Genomic DNA, 23,803 nt, shown 5'->3' on the forward strand with positions numbered 1-23,803 from the left:
GCTGCAGTCATTACGACAGGCAGCGAGAGAAAAGAGGCGGGCCAACAGCAGAGACAACAAAACACGGGCCCCCAGCACCACAGAGGCAAATTTGTCAGCGTGTTATGAAGAGATCAAACGCAGCAATTTGTCTCAGAGGAGGAGAGACAAGCTGGTTAATAGAAGCAGCCAGAGGGAGAGAGACACAGAAGGTGAAGAGTGGAGTGAGAGAAGAGAGGATCAAAAGAGAGAACTTGTGTGTGCATGAGAGAGAGAAAGATTGTGTTCACTGTAATTACTACTGACTGACTGACTGACTGTCTGTCTGTCTGTCTGTCTGTCTGACTGACTGACTGACTGTCTGTCTGTCTGTCTGTCTGTCTGTCTGACTGACTGACTGTCTGTCTGTCTGTCTGTCTGTCTGTCTGACTGACTGGTGGCCTGTGCCCTTTGACCCCTCCAGGACAGCACAGGCATGAAGCTATGGAAGAAGAGGTGGTTTGTTCTGTCTGATATGTGCCTCTTCTACTACCGCGGTGAGGAGCTTACACACACAAACACAAATTAAAATGTGTGTTGTCATTTCAATTAAATGGATATTTAATTGATGCTTTCATTCAGAGCCACAACATTGCACTTGTGATCTTTGGGTTACGGGACGAGCTTTCTAAACGCCAGGCCATCCTGCCTCAAGTGTCCCATCTTCAATTTCTGCAGCGGTACTTCCGGCTTGGTCGGACGTTCCTACAGACACAATTGGCCTTTTCTGTGGGTGGGAACCCGGTGGGGTATGAGTCCTGCCCGCTGCACTAGCGCCTCATCTGGTCGGGCGGGGGCGCCTGTTTAGCAGGGAGGGGGACTGCAGGGAATAGCGTGATCCTCCCACATGCTACGTCCTGCAGGTGAAACTCCTCTGTGTCAGGTGAAAAGAAGTGGCTGGCGACTGTATCTGAGGAAGCATGTGCTAGTCTACAACTCTCCCCAGATCAGCAGAGGGGGTGGAGCATCGACTGTGACAGCAAGGGGAATTGGGGAGAAAATGTGAGAAAAATCTGGGCTTTGTGGGGGGGGGGGGGGGGGGGGGGAGGGTTGGGACTTGATTGTAAAAGAAAGTGTCCTTGCCAGTTCAAAGTAGTAGTCTTGCTTTGAGCCAAAGTTGTAACGCTGCTACGGCCACCCACGACCACCGCCAATTTAGAGAAGCTAATCTATTCTTGCTGTCTCCTAAACCCTTGAGAGAGTTTTTCCATCTTCATAAATTGACAAATTAGCTTCCCCCAGAGTGCAATCAGTGGCTGCTTTCATGACAAACCCAGGGGAGAATTGGATGTTTATTGGCTTAGCCAGCGAGAGAGGAGGCGTCCTTAGGAAGGACAATGACGTGCTCTCCTTTCTGATAATAACCTCTTTGCTTCCATTTTTCTCCCTTTTGCTCTATCGCTTTATTTGAAGTACCTCCTGTCACTCAGGCTGGGTGGTGTCTGCAGAGATTACAGTTGTTTTTCCTCATTCTTTTTGCATGAGCAGGGACGATAAGGAGGCTGTATTGGAGCATCTCTCCTGGTGTAAATCTTATCTCGAGACATTGCCAGACATAAGTTTGCATACGGTTTGCGGCCTTTCCCAGTAACCTCAGCGAGGCTATTAAAGTACATTAAAATGTCACCCCGCCTTAAGAAAAAGGAGTTAATAGAGAAAACATCCACTCATTGTGGTATGTACCTATCTCTCTGCATGCCAACTCACTCATTCTCTCTCCCTCTCTGTTCTATCTTGCTCTCTCTCTCCCTCTCTGTCCTATCTTGCTCTCTCTCTCCCTCTCTGTCCTATCTTGCTCTCTCTCTCCTTCTCTGTCCTATCTTGCTCTCTCTCTCTCTCTCTCTCTCTCTCTCTCTCCATATCTCAATAATTCAGTAGTAGAGAGGGGAAAGGAAGAGCTGTGAGGCTCCCTGTACCAGCTTGGTTAAGGCAAACAGCAGTGCTGGCTCGGGGCTCTGTAGGTTTTTGGTTCAGTCTGAGCACCAGACACGTCTTTGTTTGCTCCAATGGTCCCATTAACTCATTGAGTGCCAATGACGATAATCATCGTCAATTCGATTAGTAACGTAGAGTGCCAAAGACGACGATTGTCGTCAATTGCGTTTTTTGACGGTGGGACGTGGATCAATGCCCGATACATCTCCTGTACAAATATTGTAGCTATTGGAGGTCTATAACCTATTTTACAGAACCCTTAGGTGGCGACAGTGCTCTCCAGATTACAGAAAGGCAGAGAAAAACAGAGAAGTCGTTGGGGAAACGGAAATCGCATCGCATCCGTATGCATCGATATGCATGAAGCATAACGTTAGCTGTGCCTGCAGCAGCCAATCTGCTGTCACAATTGAGCCCCTCCATGTCCGCTGCGACAGCCCATCCGCATGATCAGCCGTGGAGTTGTTATTATTCTCAACTGGAAGCATGGGAGCCGGTGACAAACACACGCGGAACGCTGTGAAAAAGCTGGATGTATAGCGCACCCTTCACTGTGCACAGCAAACGCAGTAGAAAGCCACCAGAGACACTCCCACGGACTGGAGGAGGGGTTTGCAGTTGAGAGCACACAACACTGACCCAGACAGACCCAGACAGCAGGAGAGGATTGGCAAACGCAAGCCAGAATATCCGATGCCCACCAGCAGCAAATCAAGACCAGCAAGAAGCTGCAACCAGCAGCGCACGCAGGGGCCAGCGCTGCTGGTTGCAGCTAAAAAATATTATTCTGCCAAACAAAATTCCCTGGCCTTCACTGTTTTATTGAAGGAAATTATTTTTGAGGTGTGACTACATGTGCTTGAAATGTTTAATTTCACAAAAGGCTCATTATCTCAGCTTCTAGAAAAAAACGGCTGTTTTTGGTTAAATCAAGCTATCTTCTCCTAGCCTGACTCCACCAGACGGGGGGGTTCCACAAATTCACAGAAACAGAATGTGAAGCAAACTCATCAATCTGGCAGCGTCAGGTTAATCTTCTCCAGCTGATAACTAAAAAACGGAAAATGGTATCAATAAACCTGTTTTTGCTGATGATAGAAGAGAGTCTCATCGTTCTTTTTGCGTGTTCGGTGTTTACATAGTAATCTCACACAATATTCTGTGGGCCTCGAGAAATCACTGAAAAAAGCTCTGAAACTCTGGCAAAAGTGGCTGGCACTCAATGAGTTAAGAGTGCATCTTCCTATAAAGAGAACGCAAAGAGGCGATAGGAACGATGCAGTCATTACATCCTAGTCTTGCTGGCCAGCCTCCCCTCCCTTCCTGGAGAGGAGTCTGGCGGCGCAGGTCTCCATTGTGGAATTGCGATGGGCGGCGCTTAGCGGCAGTGTCCTTGGAAAATAGTTTCCAACAATCCAACTTGCCATTTTCAGCGTGTAGCAACGAGCTAGCGTGTAGGTTTCTGCCGTTAGCTTGCTAGCTAGTTAGCGTTGTTGTTGTTTTCATTGAGGCGGCAGGGCACTATTTACAGCAACACACAGGGAGGAGGGAGCGGAAGCCGCTCTGATTGACATGGTCGGAGCCAATGACAGAGCTTGTAATAAGCGGGGAGCGGACATCCGGCAGCGACTGAAACAGTCGCTCCAATGGGGAGCAGCTGTAGAGCAGGGAAGAGCTTATCCCAGAAGCCTGTTTCCGTGCAGCCAGACGACTCTCACGGAAGGGAGGGGAGGCTGGCCAGCGAGACTATTACCATCCTAACATTTTCCTATAGAGAGAAAGCAGAGAGGCAATAGCGATGCAGTCATTACCATCCTAACATCTTCCTATAGAGAGAATGCAGAGAGGCGATAGGAACGATGCAGTCATTACCATCCTAACATCTTCCTATAGAGAGAATGCAGAGAGGCGATAGGAACGATGCAGTCATTACCATCCTAACATCTTCCTATAGAGAGAACGCAGAGAGGCGATAGGAATGATGCAGTCATTACCATCCTAACATCTTCCTATAGAGAGAATGCAGAGAGGCGATAGGAACGATGCAGTCATTACCATCCTAACATCTTCCTATAGAGAGAATGCAGATAGGCAATAGGAACGATAGAGACACTGCGGAGTGCGTCATTCAGAAACCACGCCCAAAACGGGGGAAAACAAACTCCCGTCCAATCCTAGCGTTCTCCTATGTCGCGTGCATGGTCGGGCGTGGCACAAAAAGATTGTATATACGGAAGATGAACACTCCAACTTACTTCATTGACAGCAACATCCACATTTTTCTTCTTGCCAATTCTCAATGGCTTCCTTGTTTTCCTCGGGAGTACAAAAAGACTTTAACTGCCGATTTTTTACATTTGTTGTCTGCGCTGCCCACCACACAACAGCTTTTAGCTATGTTTAAGTCAAGGAAAATGACGGTGTGTGGAAATGAACAGAGCTTTTTCCCCGTGCTGGGCGTAGCCTATTTCATGCAGTGTCTCTATGCAGTCATTACCATCCTAACATCTTCCTATAGAGAGAATGCATAGGCAATAGGAACAATGCAGTCATTACCATTACCATCCTAACACAGATGCAGAGGCGATAGGAACGAAGCAGTCATTACGATTACCATCCTAACACACACACACACACACACACACACACACACACACACACACACACACACACACACACACACACACACATATATTTAATCTTTTTCTTAAAGGAGAATTTCGTTTTTTTTAGCCCTCTCCTCACATTAATTATTATCTGACGACTCACCCAGTGTTCTCCGCAGCGATTTGGACCGTCGTAGGCGTTGTTGTGATCGAAATAGTACTCCAAGCCAGTCCTTGAATGCACTCCGTCGGGGCCACAAGCGTGCTCTTCCTCCATGTAAATAGACAGTTTTCTTCCCGTTTTCGACCCATATCGTCATTATATTTATATAAAGAAACATCAGACTGCCAATCTCGCCCGGGCTATTTCCAGCGGTATTTACAGGGATCCCATTTCCTCCTTTCGGGTCAGTCCACAGGCCAGCGGCAGGAAAGTCTCGCGGGACTTGACGAGAGTTGGTGACACTGACCCGAAAGGAGGAAATGGGATCCCTGGAAATACCGCTGGAAATAGCCCGGGGGAGATTGGCAGTCTGATGTTTCTTTATATATATATAATGATGATATGGGTCGAAAACGGGAAGAAAACTGTCTATTTACATGGAGGAAGAGCACGCTGCCATGTGGCCCCGACAGAGCGCATTCAAGGACTGGCTTGGAGTACTATTTCGATCACAACAACGCCTACGACGGTCCAAATCACTGCAGAGAACACTGGGTGAGTCGTCAGATAATAATTAATGTGAGGAGAGGGCTCCAGGTAAAAAAAAAAAACGAAATTCTCCTTTAACTCAAGTTATATTTTATATTTGTTCTATTTGTGTGTTGTTTTTTTCTAGTTATTTATAATTATTAAATTCCCAGTGAAGTTTACTCTTTCATTGCATTGATGTAATTGTGGACAATAAAGTTTATTGATAAGCTGTAAAATATCCTCCCTACATTACATATCACAAGTCATGTCAAGTCATATCTTTGTCAGGTGTTTGATATTTGAGGGATCATGGCAAAAAAAAATATATATGGGTATTATAAAGATATCGGCCGATATATCGATATCGGATTTTTCCCTAATATCGGTATCGGCATCGCCCTCAAAAATCCAGTATCGGTCGGGCTCTAATATATATACAGTAATATATATATATATATATATATATATATATATATATATATATATATATATATATATATATATATATATATATATATATATGTGTCATTGATCCACCCCCTCTGTCAATCTGGGGAGAGTTGTAGACTACATGCTTCCCCCGATACATGTGCAGTAGCCAGCCACTTCTTTTCACCTGACAGTGAAGAGTTTCGCTGGCAGGACGTAGCGCGTGGGAGGATCACGCTATTCCCCCCAGTTCCCCTCCCCTCTGAACAGGCGCCCTGACTAGTGCAGCGACCAGGACACATACCCTTAATCCGGCTTCCTACTCGCAGACACGGCCAATTGTGCCTGTATGGACGCCCAACCAAGCCGGAGGTAACACGGGGGCTCGAACCTGTAACCCCCATGTTGGTAGGCAGGGAATCTACCGCTGCACTACCCGGAGCAGATGTCTTTTGTACTTTGCAACTGTTTGGCTTCTGATACATGAAAGCAAAAAAGAAAGAAAAAAGTTTTCTTAGTGCTGCAGCCTCTGGAGATTCCATCCTCAGCTGTGCCTGTATTTCAATTCATGCAGTGCACCACACAGTGAGGGACAGACGATTGGAGCTCACACAGAAAATGGACAGAGCGCGTACGCCCAATCATTTCATTCTGTCTCTCTCCATCTGCCGTTCCCTGATAAGCTCCATCTCATAGACTGGTCAACCATCACCCCGCGGATGCCATGGTCAGATAGTCAAAAGAGAGAATTAACAACACATTACAAATCCTCTGGACAAGAAAATATGGATGCCGTGGAAAACATCAGGGTGTTCTCTGAAAATGGGAATTTCCACCCCCATGTTTGACACTGACAAAATACTTCATTTTTGATCTTTATTCTTTCTGTATGGAGCTTGAGGGGAGGCTGGCCAGCGAGACTAGAACACGGGTAACATGGTGACTTCTTCTTCTGTGGTGCAGATGACAAAGAGGAGGGCATCCTGGGAAGCATCCTCCTGCCCAGCTTCCACATCTCCATGTTGTCGGTGGATGACCACATCAGCAGGAAATATGCCTTCAAGGTGAATCCATTTGTCCTCTTTTCTGTTAAAAAAAAGTTAATTTGACCTATGATTTCGATATGCTCTTCTACGTATTTTGTAATTATGTACTTTTAATGTTGTTGTTAATGTCTTAGTTAAAAGCATATTTATTGAATATATACTGTATGATGACCAAGTCCTCTGAGCAGACCAATAATGGACCCTGATTGGTCGTCGTCGTCAACAGCAGCTCCTCTCATTTCAATTAGTTAAACCTGTGAAGTGGATGCTTTCCAGTTCAAATGATGCAAACTTTGTTTGGATGGAAAAGGATGTTAGTCATGTTTAGTGAGGCGAGCCAAGTAGCAGTCTTAAAAACATTATCTAAACACTAACTATCAAAACACGCTTTTCTGACAATGCAGCTGATGTAAAGACTCCCTGCTGCTATCTCAAGGATGCCATCCAAAGCTGCTGCTCACACTCATGTTCTCTCTCTCTCTCTCTCTCTCTCTCACACACACACACACACATGCACGCACGCGCGTGTGTGCGCACACACACACGCACACACACACACACACACACACACACACACACACACACACACACACACACACACAGACACTGTCTCTCTCTCTCTTGATGTCTGTCTCTCTCTCTCTCTCCTTGCATTTCCAGGCCACTCACCCCAACATGCGGACGTATTATTTCTGCACTGACACAGCCAAAGACATGGAGTCCTGGATGAAGGTTATGACAGACGCTGCACTCGTCCACACTGAACCAATCAGAAGGTCGGTGCACATGACAGGGACACACCTAGAGACAAACATGCATCCAATAGCAGCCTTTAGCTTGGGTGTGAAGAGCCTGGTGATTCATAACCCAATCAGCCTCAAATGTAATCAACGGTCAATCAGCATGCAAGACCTGGACTACTGTTTTGAGGTTTCAGTCGGATCAGAACTTACTCTAGAGCAGTGCAGGTGTTAACATGAGTTGTATCCAAAAGGTATCGAAGATTCTCACTATGGGGAGTTTTGCTCCTGCAAGATGACCTTGCATAGTGAGAATCTTCTCACCTTTTTATAAAACCCAGGTTATATTCATAACCTTTAGGTCAGGTCATTTGGAATAGCGATCATAACGGAATAAGTGACCAAGGCAGGCATTAACCCATCAGGTGAATAGTGTGTGTCTGCTGGATTAACTTCCTTCACGAAACATCACAAAACTAGTTCCACCTGTCATTTGTTCCTCTCCATTTGGAGGAGAATAATAATACTACTGTAATACTGTCAACTTTATTTATAGCAATTTTCCAAAACAAAGTTTACAAAGTGCTTTACAAAATAAAAGAAGCAGTACACAACAGTGCAAAAATAGAAAATAAATGTAGAAAAAACAAGTTAAGCAAAAAAAGAACAATAGAGACAGAGAGAATGACATACCAGTGCAAATATGCAAGAATTGGTGAAATATGCCCTCATGTGTAAGATCCTAGCAGCTGTGTTCTGGACTAGCTGTAGTGGAGTGGAGAGAGACAGAGCCAATAGAGTGTGGAGTGTGTGGAGGACAGTGTCTGAAATCGTGGGTGTAGATGAATTTACTCTGCATGCATTCACAGTCTGATGTTCAATCTGTTTTTATTTAGTAGTAGTAGTAGTAGTAGTAGTAGTAGTAGTAGTAGTAGTAGTATTTATTAAGTAAGGGATAATGTTCGCATTGGGGTTCTGATCACCCTGAAGGGGTTAATTTCACGATAATGCACATTATCCCATTTATTACACGGCTAGTTACTAGAGAAAGCTACGGTAACATTCTTTTGCCACCGGGGTCACGAATGAGCTAATTAACCATTACATTTATGGGACTTCTTTCTGCAGATTGATATGACTGGATGTGGTCCTCCAGTGGTGGTCCTACAGCATGATGTTAATTTTGTAAATTATGGTTTCATTTAGAGCAGGGGTGTCAAACATACGGCCCAGGGGCCAGAACCGGTCCGCCAAAGGGTCCAATCCGGCCCACATGATGACTTTGCAAAGTGGGAAAATTGCACTGAGAAGTCTTTCAATCCAATTTTTCAAGCTCAGGATTTAACACCTAAAATTTATCGTACCAGGTTGAGGAGCAAGTTACAATATTAAGTAGCCTATGCATGTTTTCTGTATAGCCTATTCATCACTAAATGATATTTTCATTACCCTTAGAGAAGAATTGAAGTTACCATCAATTGTAATGCACAGTTACAGACGGTAGATTTGATATGATAGGCCTATGGTAGCCGAGATAAGGTGTTGTTATTTAATGTAGGTTATTATGTGTTGATTTTCTGTGTTTGGCGCACTTGAGACAAATTGGGTTCCATGTAGCCCGTGAACTAAAATGACTTTTAGAGTAAAATATAAAATAAGAAAATATTATGTTTCGAGGCGTGATTGACAGGTCGCCTGTCCAGTGATCGCATAGCTCGGTGATCACGGTCTAATAGCAGGCTGCGCTGTGGCTGTTCTCGTCCAAATTCACATCACTTCTTGCTCAAAAATAACCAAGATGGCGACGGTGAAAATGCCAACCTCGAGGTTTCAAAATGCGAGTCCAAAAAACAATGGGTGACATCACGGTAGCGATGTCCATATATTATACAGTATGGAAAAAAGCCATTTCTTCACTATGCTTAATAGAGAGATCATCAGCCAGCTCAAACTCCCTGCTGCCCTCCCTGAGTCTCTGTTCTGTCAGGGAATGACAGAAGCTGCAGAAGCTTCTCTCTGCACAGTTGCAACACTCACGTCGGCTGCTGCTGCTTCTCTTCACCTCTGTTCTCTGAAGTAGATGGGTTGGATCTTCTCCTCCTCTCCTCTGTTCTCTGAGGTAGATGGGTTGGATCGGAAAGGAAAGGGAGAAGGAGTGGAAGCCCAGGGGAAGAAAGAAAGAATGTTAGAGTGAGACAAAGAGAGAGAGAGAGAGAGAGAGAGAGAGAGAGAGAGAGAGAGAGAGAGAGAGAGAGAGAGAGAGAGAGAGAGAGAGAGAGAGAGAGAGAGAGAGAGAGAGAGAGAAGGACTGTCAGACAAACATAGGGGCTTTGACACTGGCTTCCAAACTTGTATTTCTTTCAAGAAGTTGATAGTAAGTAGTTGATCTAAGATAAATTGATATTTGAAGTTATTTTTTTAATTTTTTTTCTTGCTCCTTGCACATCTCTGTATCGCCCTCTGTCTCTCTTTCTCTCTCTCTCCACAGATTGGACAAGTTGAAAGTGGACCAGCGGACACCTCAGGAGTTGAACAACTTGCTGAACCACAGAGTCCTGACCCGGCCCGAGATCCAGAACAACGAACGCAACCGCGAGCCCGTCCGGCAGCACTCCCTGTCGCGCGCCGACGACAAGCGGCAACAAAAAGATCTGGAGAAACACAATGGCCAGCGGGAGCGGGAATACTACACCTTACAGAGAGACGGGGACAGGTACTCCCTGAAGAAAGATGGGGTGAGCTACATGCTGCACAAGGACGGTGAGAAGTACCTTCTCCACAAGGATGGAGAGAAGTACATGCTGCGAAAGGAGGGTGAGAAGTACTCTCTGCAGAAAGATGGAGAGGTGCATGCCATTCACAGAGATCTGGAGAAATACTCTCTGCAGAAGGACAGAGAGGTGTACGCCATTCACAGAGATCTGGAGAAGTACGCGGTCCAGAAAGTCGATGACAAGTACACCGTGCCGCCAACCGAGGAGAAATACGCCCCGCCCAAAGACACCGACAAGTACTTGCTCACGAAGGATGGAGAAAAGTTTGCACTGCAGAAAGTGGGAGACCGGCACACCCTCCAAAAAGACGGACAGAAATATGTGGTTCACAAGGAAGTGAAGAGAGCAGTGTCGTTGAAAGAGACAGACAGGTACGGCAAGTACGGCACCATACAGGTCGTGGACAAATACGGCACTCTGAAGGAAGTGAAGAAATACGCTACGCTCCGAGAAGGGGACAAGTACGCTATACTGAGAGAGGGAGACAAGTATGCTACGCTCAGAGAGGGGGACAAGTACGCTACGCTCAGAGAGGGGGACAAGTACGCTACGCTCAGAGAGGGGGACAAGTACGCTACGCTCAGAGAGGGCGATAAATACGGCTTCCAGAGGGACCCGAGCGCAGAGAGGTCTCTGACTAAAATCAGCAGCATCAAGCTGCAGCCGGCTCAGGCCGCCGCCATTGCGGCCGCGGTCTCTGCCTCTCGCCAGGGCCAGGCCACCCTCAACCTCCACAAGGCCCCGCAGGTGAACGGTTCGGTGGCGGGGGCCAGGCCGGGGGCTGGGGAGCAGCCTGGGGACTGCAGCCCAGCAGAGGTGGACGGCAGCCTGGCCAGAGGGGCAGGACAGACCCAGGCCCCAGCTCAGGAGGGGGAGAGAGGCCTGTCCAGAACCAACTCTATGCAGCAGCTGGAGCACTGGGTCCGCACACACAGGAGAGGACTGGACGATGACAGCAGGAGGTAAGACTGTGTGAGGGGGTCTGTGTTAGAGAGAGAGAGAGAGCGCTTGTACCATATCTTCATGTCTCTCAGCAGAGATGAAACGTCTGGCAGTTTTTCTGTTACCGGTATTTATCTTGTCTATGTAAATTAAGTTATTGAGCTGAATGCCCTGAGAGCTGCCCATGTGTGTATCATATTGTGGATTTCCTGGGTTCTCCGTGTCTACAGAAGTAGTCCCTCGAGTCTATTACGCCAGTTCTAGTCAAGTCAAGTCAAGTTTATTTATATAGCCCTAATTCACAAGCATGTCTCAGAGGGCTTCACGGAAAATATGTCTAGCTAATTCTAGCTGACACAACAGTAGCAAATTACAGAATAAAGATAACATTTTGAACAATTGATAGAGAAATATAGAAAATATAGAAATTAAGGATAGAGCAGAGGAGAGAGCAGGAGAAGGGAGGAGAGCAGGGGGAATGTGAGAGAGTGATGGGGTGGGGAGGGAATGGGAAATGTTGGAGGGTATAAGAGGTGGTGAAGGAGAGAGCAGGAGAGGGGAAGGGGGGGGAGCGGGGGGGGTGTGGGGGAGAAGAGAGCAGGGAGAGGGAGGAGGTGGGGAGAGAATGGGAAATGTGGGAGAGGAGAAAGCGTATGGGAGTATAGAGGAGTATGGGAGACTATGGAGAGAACAGGGAAAGGAGGGCTAGCTGACACAACAGTAACAAATTACAGTAGTAGTAATAGAATGGGTGCCATGCTTTAAATAGTGGCGGAATAGTGGGAGGGGATAGAATGGGTGCCATGCTTTGGAGTAGAATGTGTACTATGCTTTAGAGTAGTGGGGGAAGAGGGGAGAGGGGAGGAGGGAGGGAGAGCGGGGGGATGTGGGGGAGGAGAGGGAGGAGGTGGGGAGAAAATGGGAAATGTGAGGGAGGAGAGAACAGAGAAGGAGAGGTGGGAGGGTGCAGGGGAGGGAGAGCAGGGGGAATGTGAGAGAGGGGAGAGCAGGAAGTGGCAGGGAATGGGGAAAATTGGGGAGAAGAGGAGAAGGAGCAGAGGAGGGGAGAAAGAGGAGAGAGCAGGAGAAGGGAGGGGGGAGAGCGGTGGGATGTGGGGGAGGAAAGAGCATGGAAAGAGAGGAGGTGGGGGGTAATGGGAAATGTGGGAGAGGAGAGAACAGGAAGGGAGAAGTGGGGAAGGAGCAGGGGAAGGGGGAAAGAGAAAGAGAGGGGGGGGGGGATCAGACAAACTGACTACTCTAGACATTAACCAGAGCTAACTGGGACATAGGGGATCTACTGTAGCTAATCTACAGCCTAGTCTGGCCTGTCCTATTCTGCTCTAGTCTGATCTTTGCCTGAACACTATAACAGGTCAGCCTATAGTTAGGCTGTAGCTAATCTATCGCCTACCTAAGCTATTCTAAACCTACCGGCAGCCCTCGACCAGTGATGGAGAGCACCGATGCCCCCCGCCCCGGCCCCGGCCCCCACACACATAAGGCGTGGGAGAGAAGGCCAGGCCGGGACACAGCGGTACCCCCTCACCCCCAGTGAATGCAAGAAAACCTTTCCACCATATGGTGGCAATCCACCACATGAATTGCCACATGGATTGCCTCAGTGACTTGGCTGAGGAGGAACCTTGTGAGGCCGATGTACTGTAGGGGTCCAGCTATGGACCCCATCCGGGGACTCCCCTCCGAGACAGGCCGAGAGATGCCGGGCTAAACCATTTACAGAGTTTCAGATTATGAAACTCTGTTTTTCTCAACCTTTTTGAATCAAATCAGTTGGCACGGCAGCCTATATATTTTTAAATAACTTACCCTTTGATGGCGAAGGGCTGATAAACGTCCTACTGTGTAAATCAGAAAATCCATCTCTGGCCCAGACCCACGCTCCACGCAAAAAATCTAACAATCCCATAAACTTTGTGCTCCGAAAGCTTTGGTTTTCTGCAGGGTCTTTCTCTTCCGATTGACTCCAACTTCTCATTAAAAGTTAACCTTGGAAATGGCGCTGATAATAAATCGAAAACAATGTCCTCCTCACTAGCTAACGTTACCCGCCCGTCCAGAGTTGGCTGCCACCGTTATGTAAACAACCCATGGAAAACAGGATGCTTATCTAGCTGCTGTAGCTAGTTTATTATTAGCTGATAGCTGCTGATTCATCTCCGATCAATCTCGCAGCTTTTTAGCTGTAAATAAAATAAAAGGATGGCTTGCTGCCTTTTCATTTTTGCTAGTTAACGTTCAATAACTGTTACTGGAAAAAAAAATCCATTCACTGTGCTGTGCTGCTCAACTTTTAACTCATTGAGTGCCAATGACGACTTTAGTCGTCAATTGCTTTAGTAACGTTGAGTGCCAAAGACGACTAAAGTCGTTAATTGCGTTTTTTGACGGTGGGACGTGGATCTAAGCCTCTTACATCGCCTCTTACAATATGGGAGCTATTGAATGTGTGTAACCTATTTTACAGAACCCTTAGGTGGCGACAGTGCTCTCCAGATTACAGAAAGGCGAGGAAAAAACAAAGAAGAAGTCGTTGGGGAAACGGAAATCGCATCGCATCCGTATGCATCGATATGCATGAAGCATAACGTTAGCTGTGCCTGCAGCAGCCAATCTGCTGCCACAATTGAGCCCCTCCGTGTCCGTTGCGACAGCCCATCGCATGATCAGCCGTGGAGTTGTTATTATTCTCAACTGGAAGCATGGGAGCCGGTGACAAACACACGCGGAACGCTGTAAAAAAGCTGGATGTCGCGCACCCTTCACTGTGCACAGCAAACGCAGCAGAAAGCCACCAGAGACACTCCCATGGAGGAGGGGTTTGCAGTTGAGGCGGTGGGGGGGGGGGGGGGGGGGGGCACGCAGAGCAGCACACAACACTGACCCAGACAGACCCAGACAGCAGGACAGGATTGGCAAACGCAAGCCAGAATATCCGATGCCCACCAGCAGCAAATCAAGACCAGCAAGAAGCTGCAACCAGCAGCGCACGCAGGGGCCAGCGCTGCTGGTTGCAGCTAAAAAATATTATTCTGCCAAACAAAATTCCCTGGCCTTCACTGTTTTATTGAAGGAAATTATTTTTGAGGTGTGACTACATTAGAAAATATTAGCTTCAGAGTCAGTGATGTGCTTGAAATGTTTAATTTCACAAAAGGCTCATTATCTCAGCTTCTAGAAAAAAATGGCTGTTTTTGGTTAAATCAAGCTATCTTCTCCGGCTCATAACTAAAGAACGGAAAATGGGATCAATAAACTTTTTTTTGCAGATGATAGAAGAGAGTCTCATCGTTCTTTGTGCATGTTCAGTGTTTACATAGTTGTATCACACAATATTCTGTGGGCCTCGAGAAATCACTGAAAACGCTCTGAAACTCTGGCACTGGGAGCGTCCGTTCTCCAAAAGTGGCTGGCACTCAATGAGTTAAGTTGGAACGTTTTTGAGTTGGCACCGTGAATCAATCATCAAACCTTAAATGTCAATATGACAACGCTCTTTTGCATGACAAACGCTAGTGATGATTGGATCTTTAGGCGCTTAATAAAATCTGTATGAATTTCAACCAGATTATGCAAACTGCCACTATTCTGGATGCTTCCCATCCCAAAGAAGTGGTGGAGTGCTGTTCCAGTGCCCTCAAGGAGCACTACATGCCTGGCTTTAAGCCTATAAAGCTTGGGTTAGGTTGGAGACCGTAAAAAGCAGAATTTTTTAATTAGGTAATAATTAGGGACGATTCATGGCCGAATGCGCAGATGAATGGCCTTGGAATGCCTACCGAATGGCTGTGCAGCCTCCACTGAGTGACATGGGCTGAGTGGGCCGAGCGTCCAGGCTGCAGTTGAGGAGCTGTCGGGGAAGCAACCTGCAGCTCAAGGGAGAGGCACATTGTTACTAGCTGCGGCCAGCTGGCCAGCAGCTCTATAAGTCACTCGGTCCGTTGGTCGGTTGGTCAGTCAGTTGGTCGGTCGGTCGCTCCACAAAAAGTTCACCAGCATTAGCGGGCACAGTTTTTCACAATGTGTGGATGACATCACAATGTGTGGATGACATCACGATGGAGTGGATGACATCACACTCTGACTGACATCACATATCTGGTCGCAGCTATTGCGAATTCACTCTTGTTTTGAATGCGTGTTTCACAAATCTGATCATGGCAGTTCTTTGTATGTACATTAAACATATTTTCTCATGTTTTTGTATCTGTTGGTGAGCTGTTTTTGACTATTTTTACAACATTATGGGTCTTGGGAACACATCAGACACGGAAGTGTCTGTACCTACTGCAGACCCGTAACCAAGGCCGGGCTTTGAGGGGCCGGGCCCGCGCACTGAATCACCTGTGCCCTGACGAAAAGCTGTTATTTATCTATTATTTCCATGAGACGTTGTACTGTTGTACTGTCTCCTCTTTAAATCTCTGTTATTACGGAAAGACCTGACCAATCCCAACTAAGGAAGGCAACTTATTAGCCAATCACAGGCAGAGTAGGGCGGGTCACCATCTTTGGTTGTGTTTCACCATCCTAGGTATTCTCCTAGGATGGCGAAATAGGGATGAATTGACGATGGTTATCAGAAGATATAACACCGGCAGAGCAGCACATGGCATAGCATCGTCATCGAGCAGCGGAGCAACAATGAGCATCGTCACTCCTGGAGCTAAAAACGTGAGCAGCACTGATGTAAATAACAATACCACTGAAGGTAGCAGCTATAATGGGGCATTTTAGGTTACAGCACCAAGTGATCTTGGCACAGAAGCCCAACAGAGTGATGCTCAAGATCTTTCCTACATGCCTTTTTCTCTGGTTAGATACAGTAGATAGATAGATAGACAGACAGACAGACAGACAGACAGACAGACAGACAGACAGACGGATAGATACAGTAGATAGATAGATAGGTAGACAGTCAGTCAGTCAGACAGACAGACAGACAGACAGACAGACAGACAGATAGATAGATACAATAGATAGATAGATAGATAGATAGATACATAGATACATAGATACAGTTGATAGATATATAGATAGATATATAGAGTAGATAGATACAGTAGATATAGAGTAGATAGATATATAGATAGATAGATAGATAGATAGATACAGTAGATAGACAGATAGATAGAGTAGATAGATATATACAGTAGATAGATACAGTAGATAGATAGACAGATAGATATATAGATAGATAGATACAGTAGATAGATAGATAGATACTGTACAGTAGATAGACAGACAGACAGATAGATAGATAGATACAGTAGATATTTAAGCAATATAGCATGAGAGCCAGTGTGTTGTGAAGAATATATCCCCCTGATAAGCTGTTATCCCACGAGGCCGCAGGCCGAGTGGGATAACTGCTGAGCAGGGGGATATATTCCACAACACACGCAGCTCGAGTGCTATATTGCTTTTATAAAACGGTTTCCAAGTATGATAATATAATAATAATAATAATACTATAAGTCCGACTCCGACTGGCATGTCATTCTGATAGAGTCAGTTGAAACACTACTGTAAGGCGGGACCGCAAGAACATGCGGGTGATTTGATTGGATCGTTCTGGAGACTGAAGTTGACATTGGCCAATCCTGGCGCTTGCTGAGTAGCTGAGAGCTTTCTGGAATCCCCGACAGGCAGCTCCAGCCGCAGCGCTGCATTCTCAGCGCTTGCTGAGAAGCTGAATGCTTTCTGCAAAGCCGACACCAACTAACGTTACGGGGTTAAATGCGGGGTTAAATGCGGGGTTAACAGCCTTTCTTTTGCAAAGAAGACATTAGCCCGCATCTATTCTTGTACAAAACATCATTTTCTGCTTAGTATTAGTAAAGTTATAAGCGAAGATCGATTCACAAGGATCTGACAGCTGTCTCCACCATTTTTTTTCCCTACGTTGTCATTTGAGGTAAGCCTTATTATTACTCTCTTAGTAAGAGAGTTGCCATGGCAACCAATAACCCATGGCCATGGGTTATTGAACTCGGTTACTGGAATTATACAATGGCTGTGAACCAATCAGATTGCTTGATTTGAGAGAGCCGTTTTATAAATAGATATATACAGTAGATAGATACATAGATACAGTAGATAGATAGATATATAGATAGCACAACAACCTAGCACAAAGAGGTGGGTGTCAGTGAGGTGAAAAACAATATATTGAAATAAAGGACAGTATATACATATTGACACAGCTACTACAGTGAATGCTGTACACAACAGCTTTTAGCTATGTTTAATTCAAGGAAAATGACGCTGGTCTATGGGAGTGAATGGAGCAATCTCCCCCGTGATGGGCGTGACCTATTTCATGCTGTGTCTCTATGGAGTGTGGAAGTCAGTGGTCAGTGGTCAGTGGTGTCTGGAAGTGTATGGATGCAGTGGGTAATGTGTAGTTTGTGTTGTCAGTCACAGTTTCTCAATGTCAAGGATCCTTCCTCGGCAGGACTTGTCCTTCCTAGTCACTTCCTACCTCTATAGGCAAGAGTCCTTCCTCACATTGGAAGAGCAAACATTGGAGCAGGCTAGCAAGTGTGCGATTGCATCATGGTCACAGGTGCTTTTAATAACATCTCAATGGATGGGTATTGCAAATTAGCTTAGGCTACAAATGCTGTGATACATAACATCAGACGTTTCTTGATAAATGTTATATGTATGTTTGCCTCTGTCAACGGCTGTCTGTCTATCTGCCTCTGTCACTGGCTGTCTATCTGCCTCTGTCACTGGCTGTCTACCTGCCTGTCACTGGCTGTCTATATGCCTCTGTCACTGGCTCTCTATCTGCCTGTCACTGGCTGTCTATATGCCTCTGTCACTGGCTGTCTATCTGCCTATATGCCTCTGTCACCGGCTGTCTATATGCCTCTGTCACCAGCTGTCTACCTGCCTCTGTCACTGGCTGTCTATCTGCCTGTCACTGGCTGTCTATATGCCTCTGTCACTGGCTGTCTATCTGCGTCTGTCACTGGCTGTCTATCTGCCTGTCACTGGCTGTCTATATGCCTCTGTCACTGGCTGTCTATCTGCCTGTCACTGGCTGTCTATCTGCCTCTGTCACTGGCTGTCTATCTGCCTCTGTCACTGGCTGTCTATCTGCCTGTCACTGGCTGTCTATCTGCCTCTGTCACTGGCTGTCTACCTGCCTCTGTCACCGGCTGTCTATATGCCTCTGTCACTGGCTGTCTACCTGCCTCTGTCACTGGCTGTCTACCTGCTTCTGTCACTGGCTGTCTATATGCCTCTGTCACTGGCTGTCTACCTGCCTCTGTCACCGGCTGTCTATATGCCTCTGTCACTGGCTGTCTACCTGCCTCTGTCACCGGCTGTCTATATGCCTCTGTCACTGGCTGTCTACCTGCCTCTGTCACTGGCTGTCTACCTGCCTCTGTCACTGGCTGTCTATATGCCTCTGTCACTGGCTGTCTACCTGCCTCTGTCACTGGCTGTCTATATGCCTCTGTCACCGGCTGTCTACCTGCCTCTGTCACTGGCTGTCTACCTGCCTCTGTCACTGGCTGTCTATATGCCTCTGTCACTGGCTGTCTACCTGCCTCTGTCACCGGCTGTCTACCTGCCTCTGTCACTGGCTGTCTACCTGCCTCTGGCACTGACTGTCTATCTGCCTCTGGCACTGACTGTCTACCCGCCTCTGTCACTGGCTGTCTATCTGCCTCTGGCACTGACTGTCTACCTGCCTCTGGCACTGGCTGTCTATATGCCTCTGGCACTGGCTGTCTATCTGCCTCTGGCACTGACTGTCTACCTGCCTCTGGCACTGACTGTCTATCTGCCTCTGGCACTGACTGTCTACCTGCCTCTGTCACTGGCTGTCTATCTGCCTCTGGCACTGACTGTCTACCTGCCTCTGGCACTGACTGTCTATCTGCCTCTGGCACTGGCTGTCTATCTGCCTCTGGCACTGGCTGTCTACCTGCCTCTGGCACTGGCTGTCTATATGCCTCTGGCACTCGCTGTCTACCTGCCTCTGTCACTGGCTGTCTATCTGCCTCTGGCACTGGCTGTCTACCTGCCTCTGGCACTGGCTGTCTACCTGCCTCTGTCACCGGCTGTCTATATGCATCTGGCACTGGCTGTCTATCTGCCTCTGTCACTGGCTGTCTACCTGCCTCTGTCACCGGCTGTCTATATGCATCTGGCACTGGCTGTCTACCTGCCTCTGTCACTGGCTGTCTACCTGCCTCTGGCACTGACTGTCTACCTGCCTCTGGCACTGGCTGTCTCCCTGCCTCTGTCACTGGCTGTCTGTCTGCCTCTGTCACTGGCTGTCTATCTGCCTCTGTCACTGGCTGTCTACCTGCCTCTGTCACTGGCTGTCTATCTGCCTCTGGCACTGGCTGTCTACCTGCCTCTGTAACTGGCTGTCTACCTGCCTCTGGCACTGGCTGTCTACCTGCCTCTGGCACTGGCTGTCTACCTGCCTCTGTCACCGGCTGTCTATATGCATCTGGCACTGGCTGTCTATCTGCCTCTGTCACTGGCTGTCTACCTGCCTCTGTCACTGGCTGTCTATCTGCCTCTGGCACTGGCTGTCTACCTGCCTCTGTAACTGGCTGTCTACCTGCCTCTGGCACTGGCTGTCTACCTGCCTCTGGCACTGGCTGTCTATCTGCCTCTGGCACTGGCTGTCTACCTGCCTCTGTAACTGGCTGTCTACCTGCCTCTGGCACTGGCTGTCTACCTGCCTCTGGCACTGGCTGTCTACCTGCCTCTGGCACTGGCTGTCTACCTGCCTCTGGCACTGGCTGTCTATATGCCTCTGGCACTGGCTGTCTACCTGCCTCTGTCACCGGCTGTCTATCTGCCTCTGTCACTGGCTGTCTACCTGCCTCTGGCACTGGCTGTCTACCTGCCTCTGGCACTGGCTGTCTACCTGCCTCTGGCACTGGCTGTCTACCTGCCTATGTCCTTGCTCTGACCTAGTGGGCCAGAGGGAGCTGAAGGCTTTTCGTGTCGCTGCTGATGTGTATCTGGGCCAGGCGGGTTGGTGTTTAGCTTCCGTTTAGCCTGTCGGTCGGGGGAACACAACCAAACAAAAGTACATTGGCTCTCAGCTCTTCCTCTCTCCTCCTGTTGCCATGAATAAGTCATGGAAATGAGTCTGTGTTGAGATGCGTTTGTCATCTTTATCAGCGGCTAGTGCAAAGGAGGGAACTAGAGGAAGTTTGTTGTAGGCCTGATTGTTATCATTGTTAACACCAAGTCTTGCTTCTACAAACAGCCACATTATTTAAAGTGGGCAGAGCTAGATACAGTGCAGTAGTGTTAGAACTGATTGCAGCCCTGTGTAGTGTTGCCTGTGTGTGTGTGCTTGTGTGTGTGTGTGTGTGTGTGTGTGTGTGTGTGTGTGTGTGTGTGTGTGTGTGTGTGTGTGTGTGTGTGTGTGCTTGTGTGTGCTTGTGTATGTATGTATGTATGTATCTCTTGAACTTGAATTGCAAAGTATAAGCCACGACGCTTGTGGATGTGTGCTTGTGTGTGTATGCATCTTGTGATCTTCAGGAATATCTGCATCTTGTGAAGAGCTGCATCTTGTGATCTTCAAGAAGATTATAAGATGCAGCTACAGATTCAAGTTCAAGTTCAAGTAGTTTATTGTCATATGTATAATACAATGTATAATACAATGAAATTCTTTATGCTTTGAGCACCCTCAGCCTTACATACACAAGGACATGGTCACAAAGACCGACAGAAAAAGGGTGTAGACCTACATAACTATGTAGGCTACACGTGATACAGACATGTCTGTACACAGTACGTGTAGACATAACACAAACCACAATACAATACAGTACAGTAATGGTGCACAACAAAGTGACAGTGCGTTGCAGTGTGTGTGAGTCAACTGTTCAGCAGCCTGACTGCCTGAGGGAAAAAGCTGTTACTGAGACGGGTGGTGTGTGATTTGATGCTCCGGTAGCGTTTTTTGGAAGGGAGGAGTGAGAACAGGGTATGAGCGGGGTGGCTGGTGTCTTTGATGATGTTTTTGGCTTTCATTTTACAGCGAGTGGTGAAGATGTTATGGAGGTTTGGTAGTTCTGTGCCAATGATTTTAGCTGCTGTCTTCACAGTCCTCTGCAGCAGTCTGCAGTCCTGGGCGGTCAGGTTGCCGTACCACACTGTGATACACCCTGTCAGAACACTTTCTATGGTACAGCGATAGAAATTCACAAGGCCTTTGGTGCTCAAGCCAAATTTCTTAAGGCGCCTCAGAAAGTACAGTCGCTGCTGTGCCTGCTTGAGGATGCACTTGGTGTTGAGAGACACAGATAGATGTTTCACATTGTGTTCCCATGCATATCCAGACAGATAGACTTGGTGTTGAGAGACACAGATAGATGTTTCACATTGTGTTCCCATGCATATCCTCCTAGATGTGATGTGTTTCTTTGTGATTGTGATAGATACCGTCCTTCCTTTCCCTTCCCTTAGCATCCCTTCATCTGTTATTTTATCTGTTACAATTACAATGTTACAATTTCACTTAGCAGATGCTTTTATCCAAAGCGACTACATCTGAGCTTATACAACACAAGCAATGATCTAGTCAGAAGACAACAACATGAGTAAGTGCCATGAGGCCATCTTGAGTCCGAATGGACCTAGGTGCCACATTAGTGCACTCATCAATCCCTTTCATCATTCATGCCCATCAAGTGTGAAGGTGTTCACGAATTGTGAAAGAACTGGGTCTTGAGTCTCTTCTTAGATAGAAAGATAGAGAGACTTAGCAGATCAGATGAAGTTTGGTAAGTCATTCCACCACCGGGAAACTACAGAGGAGAAGAGTCTAGCTTTCTGCAGCTGAATTAGATTTAGTTTTTCTTGTGAGGAGGAAGCTTCTCTAAGATCGCAGTGAACTTGGGGGTTATAGTGTTCAGGCTAAGATCTGAACTGGGGTGTTATAGTGTTCAGGCTAAGATCTGAACTGGGGTGTTATAGTGTTCAGGCTAAAATCAGACTAGAGTAGAATAGGACAGAAGAAAGTATACGAAAGTACACAAATAACAAATTCGTAATGGTAAGTAATAGTTAAGCAAATTATCAGAAAGTAGCGATACTTTATGATATTTTAATAATGTTGGTAGACACACGTAACTGCATAGATACCATACATGTAACGTTCATAACATGGCGGACCATTTAACGTTATCTATACCGTTAGATAAAGCCTTAAGCCTTCTCTGTATTCAGACCCGAATTATAAACCGGAAACCGGAGCACTTTATAAATATAGTCACGTTATAAACAACTAACCAATGCTGGGGGTCCGTATGGAAACAGTGTTACTCGAAATGGTTAAAAGTTAAATCAATTTGGTCATTCAGTCAGTGGCGTTTTACTGCCATGTAAAGTAACTAGCTAGCATTAGCCACAGTAGCCGACTACCCATAATGCATTACGGCGATAAGAGAGAAAAATTCTGAAACTCCCCCGGCAGCCGCCCCCTCTCCCCGTACTTCCGCGTAGAATTAATCCATTCAACCAATCAACGATGAGCAGGAAGTGGGTGATTCAAGCCTCATTTTCTGCTATTAAATCCCAATCAGCTCGCATTGTCCAGATTTATATATACAGTCCATGGGAGCAGCGCAGTAAATACAATATTCCTGGAATGCGAGTTTACCTAAACAGTTAAACATGTCCTCTGCATTCTACAGCAAATAAAGACATTACTATTTGTTTTATTTTGTATGTTACATACTTATTGGCCAAGTTATGTTAGTTTATGGGCTAGGAATTCTACCAGGGTACAGAAGGGATTATAGGCGGCCATCTTGCCTGCAGAGTTTTCAAATCAAGTAGAATACCGTTTTGCAAGAAATCTGGGGGGGTGAGTCCCCCTTTAAGTTAAAAACCAGAATGAAGCCCCTATTCTGCAGTGTCAGAAAGTGTGGCTGCTGCTCTGCCTGTAATATTGAGACCGACCCAGTCTGTGGAGTGCGCATCCAAATTAGTCATTCAGAATTGCAAATTAATTAATTCTTAATAGTGCTAATACTGATTTACCTATACACCAAATGCTCCCACAGACTTTGACATAGTTCAAGATGTGTTTCTCTTGTCTTTGGCATCAATGACAGCAACTTGTTTATTATTATGTGTGGCTTTAAGATATACTTTGAAAGTTTAAATAGAAATCAATAGGAAACCGTCCGACATCACAGGAGCAATAATGGTGTTTTTCACTGTGGATGTCCCCATTAAAGGACCAGTCCTGAATAAGAGCATCGTTCCGGGGGCAGATTGTCCCATTATTTGTGTTTTTCTCTCCGGGTTAAGATATGTTTTCCTCTCCAAGTGCCCAAGTTCTCGATACAAGGATTGACCTTATGTAGCAGCTGATCAATGAGTTTTAAATCTATTTTGGAGCAGTTTTTCCTCTGTTTTATGCAGCTGTCTCGTTTGGGACAATAATTATAGTTTTATCCCATATCTTTCAGTGTTTGGGTCTAAGTTATGTTTCAAGTTGAGGTTGTAGTGCTAGAGATGTTTTTTTTTATCCTAATTAAATCATTACTTCTAAAACATTTGGACTTTATTTTAGTTTTAGATGACAGTA

The 23,803-nt window shown here is 46.5% G+C and overlaps 1 protein-coding gene across 4 annotated transcripts in view; it reads left to right on the plus strand.

The window, feature by feature from the left end:
* The window catches only part of LOC310772521 (pleckstrin homology domain-containing family A member 5-like), a gene marked incomplete at its 5' end in the record, with an annotated part of 483,802 nt that overhangs the window by 387,589 nt on the left and 72,410 nt on the right, over positions 1 to 23,803 (plus strand). For all 4 annotated transcript variants that reach the window (XM_083632350.1, XM_083632349.1, XM_083632351.1 and 1 more), the window contains 4 exons: positions 443 to 515; positions 6,646 to 6,746; positions 7,389 to 7,504; positions 9,957 to 11,204. In XM_083632350.1, the coding sequence (XP_083488476.1) occupies positions 443 to 515; positions 6,646 to 6,746; positions 7,389 to 7,504; positions 9,957 to 11,204 (1,538 nt within the window). The remainder of the gene's footprint in view (positions 1 to 442; positions 516 to 6,645; positions 6,747 to 7,388; positions 7,505 to 9,956; positions 11,205 to 23,803) is intronic.

Source organism: Poromitra crassiceps (assembly GCF_964638095.1).
Source record: "Poromitra crassiceps genome assembly, chromosome: 2".
Classification (NCBI taxonomy): domain Eukaryota; kingdom Metazoa; phylum Chordata; class Actinopteri; order Beryciformes; family Melamphaidae; genus Poromitra; species Poromitra crassiceps.